Source organism: Cetorhinus maximus, chromosome 8 (genome assembly GCF_964194155.1).
Source record: "Cetorhinus maximus chromosome 8, sCetMax3.hap1.1, whole genome shotgun sequence".
Taxonomy (NCBI): Eukaryota; Metazoa; Chordata; class Chondrichthyes; order Lamniformes; family Cetorhinidae; genus Cetorhinus; species Cetorhinus maximus.
This window is the reverse complement of record NC_135886.1, coordinates 11,913,617-11,930,156: the sequence shown is the minus strand read 5'-3', so window position 1 is coordinate 11,930,156 and position 16,540 is coordinate 11,913,617. Positions and strand designations below refer to the sequence as shown.

Genomic DNA, 16,540 nt, shown 5'->3' with positions numbered 1-16,540 from the left:
GGAATATGAAACATACCTTGGAAGGTGTTTGCACTAACATTGGTGACTAGTTAGTGTGACTAGTCAAAAGCAAGAACTTAGGTTTGCAGTGCCTTTTAATGCCCTAAGGCACTTGACAAACACTTTTTTTCAGTTTTATTAAAAAGATAAGCAATCTTGCTTTGTAGGAACTTGTAGCCACAAAAGACTGCTACGTGCTTGTTGAAAATAGTGAGTTCATGAAAGTAAGTTAATTGGTTTTGCATTGAAGAGGTTAAAATTTATAACGTTCAAAAAATGAATGTGGAAAACTTCAATTAAATGTTAGTGGTGTAATGCGGCAGTTTCAAATGGTGCTGCTGAATGTGTATTTTATAAATGAGTCAAAGATACCAGTTTTTATATTCAGTCCACACGCAATATAATGTATGTTAAGGAGTTAATGTACACTGTACCAGATATTATTTTAATTTGACTATGCCATATTGCGGTGCTGATGAGCACAAAGCAGGCACTATTTATCTTCAATTTATGAGCTATGCTTCTTAACATTGTGGCAACAGAGTCAGCATGTATTCCAAATACAGTAAGACAGCTCAGTCTAACACCATATGTGGGCATGCAAGAAGATTTCAGTTTAATATGTATGTCTTTGCCTAACAATCATTGCTCAATTGGTATAGACCTCTGCAATAATTCTAATGTTAAAAGGCTCTTCTGTTGAACCTGGAGTCATATTACTCAACATACAGTAAACAGATCAGGTCGTGCTCAGGTTTATTGCAGGTATTGATAACACGTTTACACTGTAGTACATTGTAGAAATGGATCTCAACTCTGTCACTACACCATGCCACCACCCCACACCAAACAAACTTGAATTTCTGCAATGATGGGGAGTTATTTTGCCAATGATATTCCATGCTTACATAAGCATTAAAGCCAAAAACACCTCAGCGCAATGGATCAAATTTCCTGTTCCCTCCTATCTAAATAAACATCTTTTATCTCTAGTCCCTTGTTGATCAAAAATCAATCTAACTCTGCTTTGAATATATTCAATGACCCAGTCTCCGCTGCTCTCTGAGGAAGAGAATTCCACTCTAACAACCCGCAGATTTTCTCCTTATCTCGGTCTTATAAGAACTGTGCCCCTAGTTCTAGACTCCCCCTACAAGGGAAACATCCACTCAGCATCTACACTGTCAAGTTCACTCAGGACCTTTTATATATTTCAGTAAGATCACCTTTCATTCTCCTAAATTCCAATGGGTATAGGCTCAATATTTCCTCATAAGATAATCCCCTTCATCCCAAGAATCGGTTGAGCAAACCTTCTCTGAACTGTTTCTAATGCAAGTATATCTCTCGAGTAAAGAGACGAAAACTATACATTACTGCAGCTATTGTGTTGCTGTAGTCGTAATTATTTCCAGTGGACAAGCATTACTGTTTGATATCAAAGCTGCATGCAAAGTGAATCAGTGTCTTGGTTCTTAAATATTGTGGTAAGAATTGTTTCCTTTTGGATGAGCATTTTATGATTAGCTATTGTGCTTACAGGACCAATTTGCTAGTGAAGCTGATGTTGACCAACTTGGATCAGGTTGTTCAGTTGAACTGTACTCTAACAAAGATCTGTATTGAAAATGTTGAAATGCTGGATTTTCTATGTAAACCTTTTATTGAATCGCCTACTTTTCTTGGAGTTGGGCAGCTGACCTAGCTCACGGGTTTCTGCCAAAACCGCTGTCTAATGATCTGTTGCTAGGTAATGCAGAGGTTGTCTGAGGTGACTGTCTCACTACCACTGAGATCAGGGCCATGGCTCATGCCCTCCCATTCTATGACAAGTGCATGTCGTACTTTTGCAAGTTCTACATGGCTCTGCTTAATAATAAGTTAATGCTGTGATAGTTAAATTATATCTTACAGTATTTTTTCCTTTGTATCTTAGACTTTGTAGCTAAAGATTGAACAAAGAGTTGATCTTGTTGCCAAATGTGAGAGAGGTGACTAGAGTTCTGGAGTGTTTTCTTTCAGAGTAGAGACAGAGTTAATGGTGGATCGAGGCGCAGAGGCAGAGTTAATGGTGGATCAAATGAAAGCAATGTGCTCACTTCTCCATCCAGCTCGACTGAATCCTTCTTGTGCAGGTTTTTGAAATTATCCAAAAAATGAAATGGATCAGGATATGTCTCACAGGTGGATCATATTCTGGATCAACTCCCTTTCCACAAACAACTGCTTATGAACAGATTTAAATGTAACTGGAGTGATCTCCATGTTCCAATATAGAGATGGTACAGACCGCAAACAAATGAGGTTGATGAAGAGCCAAATAAAAATGCAAAATGCTGGAAATACTCAGGTCTGGCAGCATCTGTGGAAAGAGAAACAGTTAACATTTCAGGTTGGTGAGTCTGGACTTTGTTAAATCTCTGTTGTAGATTTTATTACATGGCTCCTCTACTTCAGGGGTGTGAGTATGATGCTAGTATGACTTCAAGCAAGGTCTCTGCTTGCAAAGCAGTCAACTTATGGCAGTGGATATCACTGAAACTGGTTAGCATTGAGATCCATCTCAAGCTTCTCCATTTGTGTCTCAGGTTAAGCTCTTAAAATTGCAATTGTGGGCTGCAAGCCAACTATAAACCTGGTCGTAGTATATAATATAACCAGGACTATGAAGCATAGTTTGGTTGTGTACAACCATGAAAATGGGCTACTTAACTTTGTGCTAGTGCTCTTGATCTGTTGGTGGCAGATGTTGAACTGTAGTAAACAAATGCATTCAGCATGCTGTACTGTGTTTTAAATACTTCGAGCTATATATCAAGACTTGCATTTACAAAAGATCTTCAAGATCTCTGGGCATTCCAATGCGCTTTGCAGTAAATGATTTTTTTAAAAAGTGTAGTTGCTATTATAAATAATTGCACACATCAAGACCCTGCAAGCAATAATGTGATAATGACAAGATAATCTGTTATAATGTTGGTTGAGAGGGAGAGGCCAGGATACTGCAGCAATCTCCTCCGCTCTTCTTTGAAATAGTACCATGCACTTCCGGTGGTCTTAATTCATCACATGTTGCTTCTGTCACTAACGGACCTGCACCCACTAGAACTTCACCCCGGTGTAACACAGCCCTTCTATGTTCTACCTGAGGGGGCAGGTGAGGGCCTGAGTTTAGCGTCTTATCCAAAAGACCGGCACCTCTGGTGCCACACTTCCCCAGTTTTGTACTGAAGTGTCAGCCTATATTTTGTGCTCCAGTCTGTAGAGCTGAACTTGAACCCCACAAGCTTCTGACTTGCAGGTGCAAGTGCTACAAACAGCCACAGTTGACACAATGGCATGTATATGTACTTAAAAATGTGAAACCTATTTTTTCTCCTTCCAACAAGCCCCCCTTCCATAGCACTGCTTGTGGTAATGTCACTAGGCTAGTAGTTGAGGCCCAGGCTAATTCTGTGGGGACATGAGGTCAAATCCCTGGTGAAACATGAATTCAATAAATAAATCTGGAATATAAAGCTAGTCCCAGTAATGGTGACCATGACAACTATCCACAATTGTAAAAACCCACATGGGTCTCTATGCCCTGTAGGGAAGGAAATCTGCTGTTCTTATTCAGTCGGGCCTACATGGGACTCCAGACCCACAGCAATGTGGTTGACTGTTAACTGCCCATTGAAATGGCCTAGCAAGCCATTCAGTTCAAGGGCGGTTATGGATGGCAGCATATGCCGGCCTTGCCAGTGACACTCTCATCCCATGAAAGAATGAAGAAAACAAAAAAGCATCACACATGGGAAATCAACATGAACTATATTCAAATGAAGCCAAGGGTGGTTGAACATGCTCCAACCATCGTCTGCAGAGCTTGCAGATGCAATTCAGTTGCCATTTTAAATTCCAGTATCCACTTTTATAATGGAGCCTGACTATGTAAATTTGTTTGCTATAATTACTTCCTGCCTGTACAGCACTGCAATCAATGTGGACATAAGAATTTATAAGGAAAATTGAATGTGCAGGCACAATTTTTTTAATCTGGATAAATGTTGTCATCTTGACTCTTGTGAATCATTTGGTGGCTTTTGTAGTGGAAATTCTGCAAGAGTATGTGCAAATCCTGTCCTATTTTGACTGTAATTGGAATGATGATTAAAACACAGTAACTCATTCCCCCAAAGTCTCTGAACTGCTATCAATATGGCTTTCTTGGTAGGTAAGATTGCTCAAGAAACACTGAAGCAGTCTTGGCAGATGTGCATCTGTGCGCTGACGCTCATTTGTGGTATTTAGTTTAAAGTTGAACAGGCCTGTGCAACTTGGTGGAACTGAGGTACTTAACTAAATGGTTCTTATTTCTAAACAATATAGTATATATCTTTCAAACAGGAGTGAGAGGCAGTTTTAAATGACAGATTCTTTGGAACAAGTTTTGAGTTTGGAGTGTTGGTATGCATTATTGGAAAGTGCATTTTAGTCTAGTGTCTCTCCTGACATAAAAGGTTTAAGTCACAGGTTTACTTTAAAACTACGGTTTCATGTGTAAACCTGCCGTAGAATTAAAATGGAAAATAATTGCAGCGGTTTTGCTCTGCAGTTGAGATGATTGGCTTGGAATTCTGCAAGAAACTTAGTTTATTTGAAATACATTTTGATATAATTGCACCACCTTGATGACACACAAGTGGGAGGGAAAGTACATTGTGAAGAGGTCTGCAAAGAGATTAGATAGGTTAAGTGAGTGGGTAAAAAGAATTGGCAGATGTGTAATGTGGGAAAATGTGAACTTGTGCACTTTGGCAGGAAGAATAAAAAAGCAGCATATTATTTAAATGGAGAGAGATTGCAGAACTCTAAGGCACAGAGAGATCTGGGTATCTTGGCACATGAATCACAAAAAGTTAATATGCAGGTATAGCAAGTGATTAGGAATGCAAATGGAATGCTGTTGGGATAGGGGGTAGGAAGGAAAGTGGAGTTGAGTTCAGTTCCTGCATCAGCCATAATTGGTGGTATCTGTTGAGGGGGTGAGGTGGAGGAGAGGATGAGCATTTCTTTAATATCTATATCTGTTGGAGTGAGGAGAGGGGTGATTTCCTCAATGATGCAACTGTAATGAAACTGTAGACCCATTTTATAAAGGGCCCCTTTAAATGGCAGAAATGTTCAAGTTGGGGAAAGGCTCCAATATGAATTTTTTTTTTATTCACTCATGGGATGTAGGCTTTGCTAGCTGGGCCAGCAATTATTGCCCATCCCTAGTTTCCCCTGAGAAGGTGGTGGTGAGCTGCCGCCTTGAACCGCTGCAGCCTATGTGGAGTGGGTACACCCACAGTGCTGTAAGGAAGGGAGTTCCAGGATTTTGACCCAGTGACAGTGAAAGAACCAGCGATATATTTCCAAGTCAGGATTATGAGTGACTTGGAGGGGAACTTCCAGGTGGTGGTTTTCCCATCTATCTGTTGCCCTTGTCCTTCTAGATGGTAGCGGTCGTGGGTTTGGAAGGTGCTGTCAAAGGAGCCTTGGTGAATTCCTGCAGTGTATCTTGTAGATGGTTCACACGTTGCTGGTACTGTGCATCGGTGGTGGAGGGAGTTAATGTTTATGGATGTGATACCAGTCAAGCGGGCTGCTTTGTCCTCGGTGGTGTCAAGCTTCTTGAGTGTTGTGGGAGCTGCACTCATCCAGGCAAATGGGGAGCGTTCCTTTACGCTCCTGACTTGTGCCTTGTAGATGGTGGACAGGCTTTGGGGAGTCAGGAGGTGGGTTACTCGTCACGCTATTCCTAGCCTCTGATCTGCTCTGATAGCCACAGTATTTATATGGCTAGCCCAGTTCAGTTTCTGGTCAATGAATAACCTCCAAGGATGTTGATAGTGGGGGATTTGGTGATGGTAATGCCGTTGAACATCAAGGGGCGATGGTTGGATTCTCTCTTGTTGGAGATGGTCATTGCCTGGCACTTGCATGACGCGAATGTTGCTTGCCACTTGTCAGCCCAAGCCTGGATATTGCCCAGGTCTTGCTGCATTTCGATACAGACTGATTCAGTATCTGAGGAGTCGTGAATGGTGCTGAACATTGTGCAATCATCAGTGAACATCCCCACTTCTGACCTTATGATGGAAGGAAGGTCTTCGATGAAGCAGCTGAAGATGGTTGCCCGAGGACACTATCCTGAGGAACTCCTGCAGTGATGTCCTGCAGCTGAGATGACTGACCTCCAACAACCACAACTATCTTGCTTTGTGCAAGGTATGACTCCTAGAATCAGACTCTTCCAGCACAGGAGGAGCTCGTTTAGCCTGACGTGCCTGTGCCGACCTTTTGAAAGCTGTGCAATTTACTCCTGCAACTCTTTTGAGTACAATCACAGTTCTTGGTTTCCGGGAGTGGGACATGAACCCACAACCCTCTGATTCAAAGGCGAGGGTGCTATGGACTGAGCCACAGCTGACACCTCAATTTACTCCTGCATCCAGCTTCATCTCCATAACCTGCTAATTAGTCTTTATAAAGTATATGAAGTAAGTGGGCTTTTAAGATCTGCCACTTGGTTGATCCCAGTGACTTTGCAGAAGAATTTATTTCATTGAAAATGACTTGTGTACAAATCACAGGCCTCCGTTTCAAATACAGTTCAAATGAAGTATCTAAGAGCAATACTGTGGTATCTATTGTTTAAATCTTCCTTAAGATTGGATTAAAGAAGAATCTTGAAATATTGAGTCACACGTTTTAAAACTGTTTTGTGTGTCGTATCCCATAGACCATCACCATTGAAGCAAGATAGGTTTTAAAATGTACCCTGATGATCCAGGGCTTGGTTTGGTGACGTGCTAGATTTGCCTGCAGTATTTAGTATCAAAATTTATCAGTGCAAAGTGATGCTGTCCTTTCCACAGGGATGTCTGTTCAGTGTGAGGGCAGGTTTGAGCCCTGATCTAGATTTGCACTACAACTTGACTACTGGTGAAAAGCCAGATCTCTAGCTGCAGGGTGTTTGGGTGCTCTGCATAGAATGTGTGTATTCTAGCCTTAGTTCTTACTGGAGTCTAAAGTTTTACAGATCATGAAAAATGTCTCCTTGTTCCTGCCCTCCCTTTTAAGGTGACAGTTTTTTTAATAATGCTTTTTGGAAAAAACATTGTGGTAGCACAGTGAATACTGTACTCCTAACCCGGAGTTCAGTAGTTCATTGTCCATCATGGTGAGGGTAAGTCGTGAAATTGAATTTGGCAAATTTGGTTTTAGCCATGAAATACCAGGAAAAATGATCATGAAATTTGCTGGACTAAAACACAACTAGGTCACCAGTTTCCAATAGGGAAGGACACCTGTTGCCCCAAACCTGTCTGATCTACAGATGACTCCAGCTCAAGATTGAGAACAACAAAATTTCACTAAACTGATTCCTGGGATGAAGGGATTGTCCTAAGAGGAATGATTAAGTAGATTGGGCGTACATTCCCTGGATTTTAGAAGACTGAGAGGCGATCTCATTGAAACATCTGAAATTCTTGGGCTTGATAGAGTAGATGTTGGACGGATGTTTCTCCTGGTTGCAAGTCTAGAACTGGAAGGTCACAATCTCAGGATAAGGGGTCAGCCATTTAGAACTGTAAATAGAGATATTGAGTACAAAAACAGGGAAGTTCCACTGAACCTGTATAAAACTTTCGTTAGGCCACGACTAGAATGTTGTCCAGATCTGGTCACAGTACTTTAGGAAGAAAATAAGGGTCATTGAGAGGTTACAGGGGAGATTTATTGGAATGGTCCCAGGGATGAGGGGCTTTTAGCTATGTAGTTAGGTTGGAGAAGATCAGGCTGTCCTCATTGGAACAAAGGAAATTGAGAGGGGATTTAGTAGAGGTGTACAAGATTATAACAGTTTGGGTAAGGTGGACAAAACTGTTCTCATTAAGTTACAAGGACTAATGGACGCATTTTTCTTTCATTCACGGGATGTCGGCGTCACTGGCTGGGCCAGCATTTATTGCCCACCTGTAATTGCCCTTGAGAAGGTGATCGTGAGCTTCTTTCTTGAATGGCTGCAGCCCATGTGGTGTAGATACATCCACAGTGCTGTTAGGGAGGGACTGCCAGGATTTTGACCTAGCGACAGTGAAGGAACAGTGATATATTTCCATGTCAGGATGGTGAGTGGCTTGGAGGGGAGCTTCCAGGTGGTGGCATTCCCACGTGGCTGCTGCCCTTGTCCTTCTAGATGGTAGCAGTTGGGGATTTGGAAGGTGCTGTCAAAGGAGCCTTGGTGAGTTCCCTGCAGTGCATCTGAGAGATGGTACACACGGCTGAGGTTTTGAGCAAGTGATGCAGGGGGGTGTAAGGAAAAGCTATTTCTGCAGTGTGTGGTAATGACCTGGAAATCGCTGGCAACTAGGGTGGTGGAGGTGAAGACTTTGAATGATTTCGGAAGGAAATTGGATGAACCCTTGAGGAAAATAACTTTATAGGGATGCAGTGGGGGAGTGGGACTGATTGGATGCTCTACAGAGAATCAGCATAAACTCAATGGGCCTCCTTATATGCCTTACTGACTCCTTGGTGCTGAGGAGACATTCTTCACTCGAGTGTTGTGGACCTTTGGAATTCTGTACCCCAAAAAACTGTGGATGCTGAATCATTGAATATGGTCAAGATAGACCAATAGCTTTTTGGATACTAGGGAATATAGTGGTAGTAGGGGAAGCTGAAATTGAAGTAGGTTATCAGCCAAGGTTGTATTGACTGGTGAGCAGACACGAAGGGCCAAATGGCCTCCATCACCTATTAAGTTATGTTGTTGACTATTAATGCTATCAGTGGTCTAGCAAGCTTCCATTCAGTTGTAAATCATTTGCTACTGAACAGAATTGTAACAAATATTGAATGGCTATCATGGGGCTGTCATCGCCAGTTCACAGGGAAGCACCATCATTATTACCACTTCTAGGCAATTAAGGATTGACAAATGCAATGTTGTTAGGATGGTAAATGGATGCTAAGTGGTCCTGGGAAATTTGAAGTACTCAATTTTCAGTTGATATAAATATGATCAGAGGCTGGGAATTCTACAGAGAGTTACTCACCTGACTCCCCAAAGCCTGTCCACCGTCTACAAGTAACAAGTCGGGAGTGTGATGGAATACTCCCCACTTGCCTGGATAAGTGCAATGCCAACAACACTCAAGAAGCTCAACACCATCCAGGACAAAGCAGCCCACTTAATTGGTACCCCATCCACCAGCATTGCACCTGACAGCAGTGTGTACCATCTACAAAATGTGCTGCAGCAACTCAGCAAGGCTCCTTTGGGAATCCCCAAACCTGTGACCTTACCACATAGAAGGACAAGGGCAACAGATGCATGGGAATACCACCACCTGCAAATTCCCCTCCAAGCCACACACCATCCACACCTGGAACTATGTCATTGTTCCTCCACTGCTGCTGAATCAAAATTCTGGAGCTCCCTTCCTAACAGCACTGTGGATGTTCCCACAACACGTGGACTGCAGTGGTTCAAGAAGGCAGCTCACTGCCACCTTCTTGAGGGCAATTAGTCAAGGGCAATGAATGCTGGCCTAGCCAGCGACACCTGCACCCTAAAAGTGAATTTTTAAAAATACGACTCTTCCTTAATGTCACATCCTACTTTTAAAAGAAAAATCTGTTTGCCATTGTAGTTGATACCCTGAGGCTTACTGTGTATGGGAATCTGGCCATTTAGGCAGCCACCATAGCTTTGACTCTCCTTGACACTGCTCTCTATTCCTATAATTCACAGAATTGTTATGGTGCAGAAGGAGACCATTCAGCCGATTGTATCTGCACCGGCTGTCCAACTGAACAGTGACTTAGTGCCATTAGCCTGCCTTTTCCTCATACCTTTGCACATTGTTTCTATTCAAATAATAATCTAATGCCCTCTTGAATGCCTTGATTGAACTGCTCCACCATAGTTCCAGGCAGTGCATTCCAGACTCGAACTGCTCGCTGTGTGAAAAACTTCCTTCTCTCATGTTTGCTTCTTTTGCAAATCACTTTAAATCTGTGCCCTCTTGCTCTCAATCCTTTTATGAGTGGGAACGGTTTCTCCCTATATACTGTATCCAGCCCCCTCATGATTTTGAACTTTCCCTTGGCCTTCTCTCCAAGGAGAACAGTCCCAACCTTTTCAATCTAGCTTCATAACTGAAGTTTCTCATCCCTGGAACCATTCTTGTAAACCTCTTCTGTACTCTTTCCAATACGTTCACATCCTTCCCATAGTGTGACGCCCAGAACTGTGTACACTACTCCAGCTGAGGTCTAACTAGTGTCTTTTATAAGTTCAGCATAACCTCCTTGCTCTTGTACTCTGTGCCTCTATTAATAAAGTTTAGGATACTGTATGCTTTATTAACTGCTCTCTCCACCTGTCCTGCCACCTTCAATGACCTATATATACCCAGGTCCTTCGGCTCCTGCACCTCCTTAAGAATTGTACCCCTTATTTTATATTGCCTCCATGTTCTTCCTACCAAAATGCATCACCTCACACTTCCCCGCATTGAACAACTTCTGCCACCTACCTGTCCACTCCTCCAACTTGTTTCTGCCCTTTTGAAGTTCTACACTATCGTCCTCACAGTTTACAATGCTTCCAAGTTTTGTATCATCTGCAAACTTTGAAATTGTCCCCTGCGCTCCAAGATCTGGATCATTAATATATATCAGGAAAAGCCAGGGCCCCAATACCGACCCCTGGGGAACTCCATTACAAACCTTCCTCCAGCCTGAAAAATATCCATTGACCGTTACCCTCTGTTTCCTATTACTCAGCCAATTTAGTATCCACGTTGCTACTGTCCCTTTTATTCCATGAGCTATAACTTTTCTCTGTTGTGTGGCAATGTATCAAATGCCTTTTAAAAGTCCGTGTACATCATATGAATAGAAATCTACGCTGGCTCTTCCTAATCAGCCCACATTTTTCCATGTGACTACTAATTCTCTCCCGAGTAATAGTTTCTAGAAGCTAAAAGCTAATGGGAATGGAATTATTCCAGTCAATACAAACATGGAGCATTCAGCTTTTCATTTTATTGATTGACCAAATCCTACAGATGGGTAAAATGGAAATCAATTGATTTGGGATGTTAACATTCGGAATGTCTGAGTCTGTGCCTTGTCATTAACAATAGCTTGACACTGCTGCATATATTTTTCTCCAGGTTCCGATGATTCTGGTTGGCAATAAATGCGACTTGGAAGATGAGCGAGTAGTGGGCAAAGAGCAGGGCCAGAACCTAGCAAGACAATGGAACAACTGTGCCTTTTTAGAGTCTTCTGCAAAGTCGAAGATCAATGTTAATGAGGTATGGTTAAATGTTCATAACTGGGGCTTGAGGTTGAACATGAAGTGAGTTTGGCAGGTCACAGCCTGGAACTACCCCTCATTTGGGATAATTAGTCATCTCAGTCAGAGAAAAGCTGGTGAGAATTGGAGAATTGTCACACTGATGCAATAGGTTGGGTTAAGGCAGAAAAAGAGGATTTTCGCTTTGTCTAACCATGCGATACCCAGCCTGGAAGTGCTTACAGCTGACACTTGGTATGCATAATGGAAAGTGTTCCGTTCCATTCCCTGATGGTGGTCTTGCTTACCCTGAACACAAACTTCATTATAACCACGCCAACATGAGAAGTTTACCCTGGCACAACATTTAAAGCCATGGTGTATTATACAGTATTGTAAGAGTTATAAGTCCCCATCAGATACAAGGATTTTCCAATACAGAGTGAGCTTTGCAGCCATTGAGCAACGTGGCCTTTTACTTGTGCCTCAGGAAGTAGTACATTCAGACTATTTTCACACGTTGACTTTTCGATTGGAGGCTATGTTTCTGTTTACTCATTTTATTTATGACAAATTTGAAGTCTTCTGTGAACCAGTACATTCGGGCAATGCTTTAGAAAATAATTGCTTTTATTCCCTTGCATTAAATATTTGCATAGTAACCTGATGCATTTTTAAGAGAGGTGAAATTGTGGGTATTACCAAAAATAGCCACAGCCGCGCCACCCCCACAGACGCACATACATACACACATATTTTGTGCTCAAAACAATGCTTATTATTTTTCCTCTCTCTGTAGATCTTTTATGACCTGGTCAGGCAGATCAATAGGAAAGCACCAGTGGAAAAGAGTAAAAAGAAAAAATCCCAATGTATGCTGCTTTAAACTTCTGCTATGCAGCAGGTCTGAGCCAGGTAAGACATTTTGTGAGGGTGTTGTCCATTACAGAAGAGATTACTGTTGGAATGTCAACTGCTGATGAAATATGGCTGTACAATTTTTGGGTTCCAGCTTTGGCTGTAACTACTCTTCAACTTAAAAATTTAAGTTTATTTTAACATTTTTTCCTTTGATCTGGTTGGGTCTCCTGGCCTTGCCATAGTCTCGACTTGAGCTCCCAGTGTTGGAATTGTCACTGAACAGAGTTCACTCACGCACTTGGTGCGAATAAGAGAAAAGCCTTCTGAAAATTCCCACAACCAGTTCTGCTGAGGGGAGCTCCCTTCACTCAAACTGTAACCTGGTTTTTAAATACTGATTGGCTTGCTGCATGTTGCCTAGATGTTCTATTCTTAATTGTCAAACTGAAGGAGTATAGGAGGCTATAAAAGGGTTTGATGGTGTTTCACGCACACAATTACAGTGCTCAATGCTTGTTCCTGGCACAAACTGCTTGCTGCTGCATTTGAGGAAGTCTACAGGAGGCATACAAGTACAGCTTCAATTTTCACATTGGCAAGTTGAGGCAAAATAGAGTCTCATAATTGAAATTCTATTCAAATAGCAAAAGGCAGATTTATCTCACCTCCCAGAAGTCCTGGGAATTGTTTGCAATGTAGTCATTGCATTGCAAATCAAATGGCTGATATATTTGCCTACATAAGACACAGCAGCCCACTTGATTTGCACCCCATCCACCACCTTAAACATTCACTCCCTCCACCACCGGCTCTCAGCGGCTGCAGTGCATACCATGTGAAAGATACACTGCAGCAACTCACCAAGGCTCCTTCGACAGAGCCTTCTAAACCTGTGACATCTGCCACCTAGAAGGACAAGGGCAGCAGATGCATGGGAACACCACCACCTGGAAGTTCTCCTCCAAGCCCCACAGCATCCTGACTTGGAAATATATCACTGTTCCTTCACTGTTGCTGGGTCAAAATCCTTGGAAGTCCCTCCCTAACAGCACTGTGGGTGTACCTACACCACATGGACTGCAGCGGTTCAAGAAGACAGCTCACCACCACCTTCTCGAGGGCAATTAGAGATGGGCAATGAATGTTGGCCTAGCTAGCGTCCATATCCTGTGAACAAATAAATAAAAACAATGCCCCACAAGCAGCCAGGGATTAATTCATTGTGTTGGCTGAGGGAAGACTGTTGGATAGGGAAGTGGACAAACTCTCAGCTGTCTTTCAAATAGTGCTGTGGGATTTTCAGTGACCACATGATCCACCAGAATGGATGGATGGGGCCTCAATTTAACATGTTTTCCAATGACTGCACAGCACGCCCTCTGTGCTGTGCTGCCTCGTCACCCGCTCAAGTCTTAGAATGGGCTTGGCCGTACAAACTTCAGAGTGTGGAGATCCTGATGTGGGGGCTAATGTAGAATGGTAGTGCTGTACTATTTAAGGTATCTGGGCCATATTCTGTCTTTTTTTTTCAGTGTTACATGCTGAAAGTAATTTCCATTTTTTATAACTTATGAGAGTCTTAGCTGGCACTGTTCTAGTGCTTTGATTAAAATGCAGCACAGCACAACACAATTCCTAAGGAATAAGTCAGCTTTGTCAACAGTTCATATTGTGATGTGCAGTGCCCTCTGCTCTTTGGACACTTCCAATAGGCATATTTGAAAGTAACTGCATGAATAGTTTAACACCTTAAGTAGTATATCTCAACACTATCATACCCTGGTGAAACTCTGTGTTATAAAATTCCTGATGCCTGGAATTTTGGTGCTGGTTCAGAATTAACTAACTTTCTCATGCTTTAGGTTTCTTTTCACATTTTTAAAATTCCTGTTTATTGATTCTGGTTGTGCTGTTTTGACCTGGTGATTTAGTGACTGAGATTAGGCAGACCTGTGTTTTGGCATTGAACTCTGTGTATACGCCCTCATCACACGAACAGCTTCCTGAATGTCTCACTGAAGGACAAAGCGAATGTTTATGTTACTCCTCCCACTACAAGTAACTTAATCTACCACAGCTTTATACTTGCCATCCCTCCCCTTAGAAAGAAATCATCATAGGATGTTCAGCACACACAGGCCATTCAACCCAGCCAGTCCATACCAGTATTTATGCTCCAAACGAGCCCTCCTATGTTCTTTCCTCCTCTTATTTTTGTCATCCTTATGTTTATTCAGATTTCCCTTAAATATATTTGTTGTATGTTTCGACTACTCCCTCTGGTAGTGAGTTCGACAGTCTCGCCACTTTGAGTAAAGTTTCTTCTGAATTCCCCATTTGATTTTTTTTCTTTGGCGACTGTTTTATAGTGATGGCCTCTAGTTATTCTCATACCCACATGTGGAAGCACCCTCTGTCTACTCTATCAAAACCATTCATCATTTTTTTTAAAAAAAAACCTCTGAGTTACCCCTCAGACTGCTCTGTTGAAGAGAAAAGAGACCCAGCCCTTCATCCTCCTGGTCAGTATATTTGTACAATTGTGGCATCATCGTGGTAAATCTGTTTTGCAGCCTCTCCAGTGCCTTTTCATATAATATGGTGACCAGTATTGAACACTGGAAACTATAACTTCACTGAATTAGTTGTTGTATAGGAGTGTACAGGATTGGAAGGGAATATTGCAATCTTGTCCAATCCCCAAATTCTATACTCTTGCTCACACATTCCTCAGATATTTTCTCTGCCAATTACCTGGCCAGTTCATCTTGAAATTCCAGGTACAGTAACCAGTTCTGTTTGGGCTTTCAACCATTCGCCATCACAGACTGAGATTTGATGAAGAATTCCCATTAGCAGTTTGGGTCTGCAGTCGATGTGTTCTGTTTGGACAAAGTTCAGTTTTTGACTGGGATCCTTAGAAATGTTGAACATGCTTTTTAAAATCTGTTTTAAAGTAGCCTCTTCCCCCACTTCTCATCTGGAGACTTTAGATGTTGAGGCTCCTAAGACTTATGATGAATAATCAACCAGCATTACAGTCACAAGCAAACTCTATCTATTAAACTTTTTAATGAGAATCTGCCTGGTTCTGAGACACTAACTGGGCTGTTTTTGATATCTACAGGTATGAAGAACTGTTGCCTAATTGGAAAGTGCCAGCATTCCAATTTCAAAAAAAATTAACATATCTGAAGAGGCTTCACCCGTTTTTATATCTTCGATTTAAAAAAAAAAGATCTCCAGAAGACAGTTTGCACATACTGTTCCTGAAATTTGCCATGTGCATCGCTTGAACAGACAGTATTTTCACCTTTTTGCATAGTGGTCATAGCCAATGTGGATTTAATGATGAGTTTAGTTGTATGATTATACAATAAAGCATGGACACATTTCCAATGTTGTAGATGTTGCAAGTGAAATTAAGAGTTGATTACATATTGGCCTTTTATCATTGCACCTCTTCTCCCTATCGAGCACTAATAGTTCAAGGATAGTTTTTGACATTTTTAGCCCATGTCGTTCCTTGATGGACTTATCCCAACAGTTAACATCTACTTTTGGTCATTGTGGCTCCGTTTTATATTGGGAAGTTACAAGATCACCTTACTTTCACTATACAATTGTATTCTAATTAAAATGTTTTGTGCATAATGCTTTGGAAAAATGGGTCTTTTATAGGAAAACTGTGGAAAGCTGATTTCTATGTCTCTCTCAAAGCTGAAATATATTATACTAAACCAACTCTAAACCAGTTTCCTGGGTCTTTTATTTCCTTTCCAATCTCGTTTTTTGAAAACTATATTGTGAATAGATTATTGCATTACAGGTATGGGAGTATGTATAAGTCTCTGGTCTGGACCCCTTGCAGATCCTGGCAGTAACCTCCTACACACAACATGTCTCTCCCCATTCTAACCCTCTCCAATGCAACAAACAATGCTTGACTTGCATTTCTCAGCTATAAGCTCTCCTGAACTACTGCAAGCTTTGAATTTAGGGGCATTGGTTTGAAAGCTTACCTTGAATGTCATTCATGCTAAATAGATCAGCATGTTTACACCCAAAATTGTTCTAATTTCAGAATCGTAGACTAGGCTGGCACCAAGATTTTCATGGTCTGAAATTTCCACTTTTAAAACTTGAGGACAGATGAGATGAGGGCTTGTGATGTTATCAACTTTGTCCTTTTACCTTGTGTTGTCTGGGGAAAGTATTTTAGGCTGAAATAGCGTTGGGCTTCAAAGCTTTGCAGAACAGCTTCGCTTAGCCTTCCTGTCGCTTGTCATTTCAGTTCTCCATCTTGCTCTCATGCCCACATTTCTGTCCTTGGTC

The 16,540-nt window shown here is 41.8% G+C and overlaps 1 protein-coding gene across 5 annotated transcripts in view; it reads left to right on the top strand.

Annotated features, from left to right (window-relative positions):
• rap1aa (RAP1A, member of RAS oncogene family a) overlaps window positions 1-15,956 on the top strand; it is a 114,000-nt gene extending 98,044 nt beyond the window's left edge. For all 5 annotated transcript variants that reach the window (XM_078546434.1, XM_078546435.1, XM_078546436.1 and 2 more), the window contains exons 6-8: window positions 11,220-11,363; window positions 12,144-12,259; window positions 15,333-15,956. In XM_078546434.1, the coding sequence (XP_078402560.1) occupies window positions 11,220-11,363; window positions 12,144-12,230 (231 nt within the window). In that variant the 3' untranslated portion in view covers window positions 12,231-12,259; window positions 15,333-15,956. The remainder of the gene's footprint in view (window positions 1-11,219; window positions 11,364-12,143; window positions 12,260-15,332) is intronic.
• Window positions 15,957-16,540: the final 584 nt, after the last annotated feature.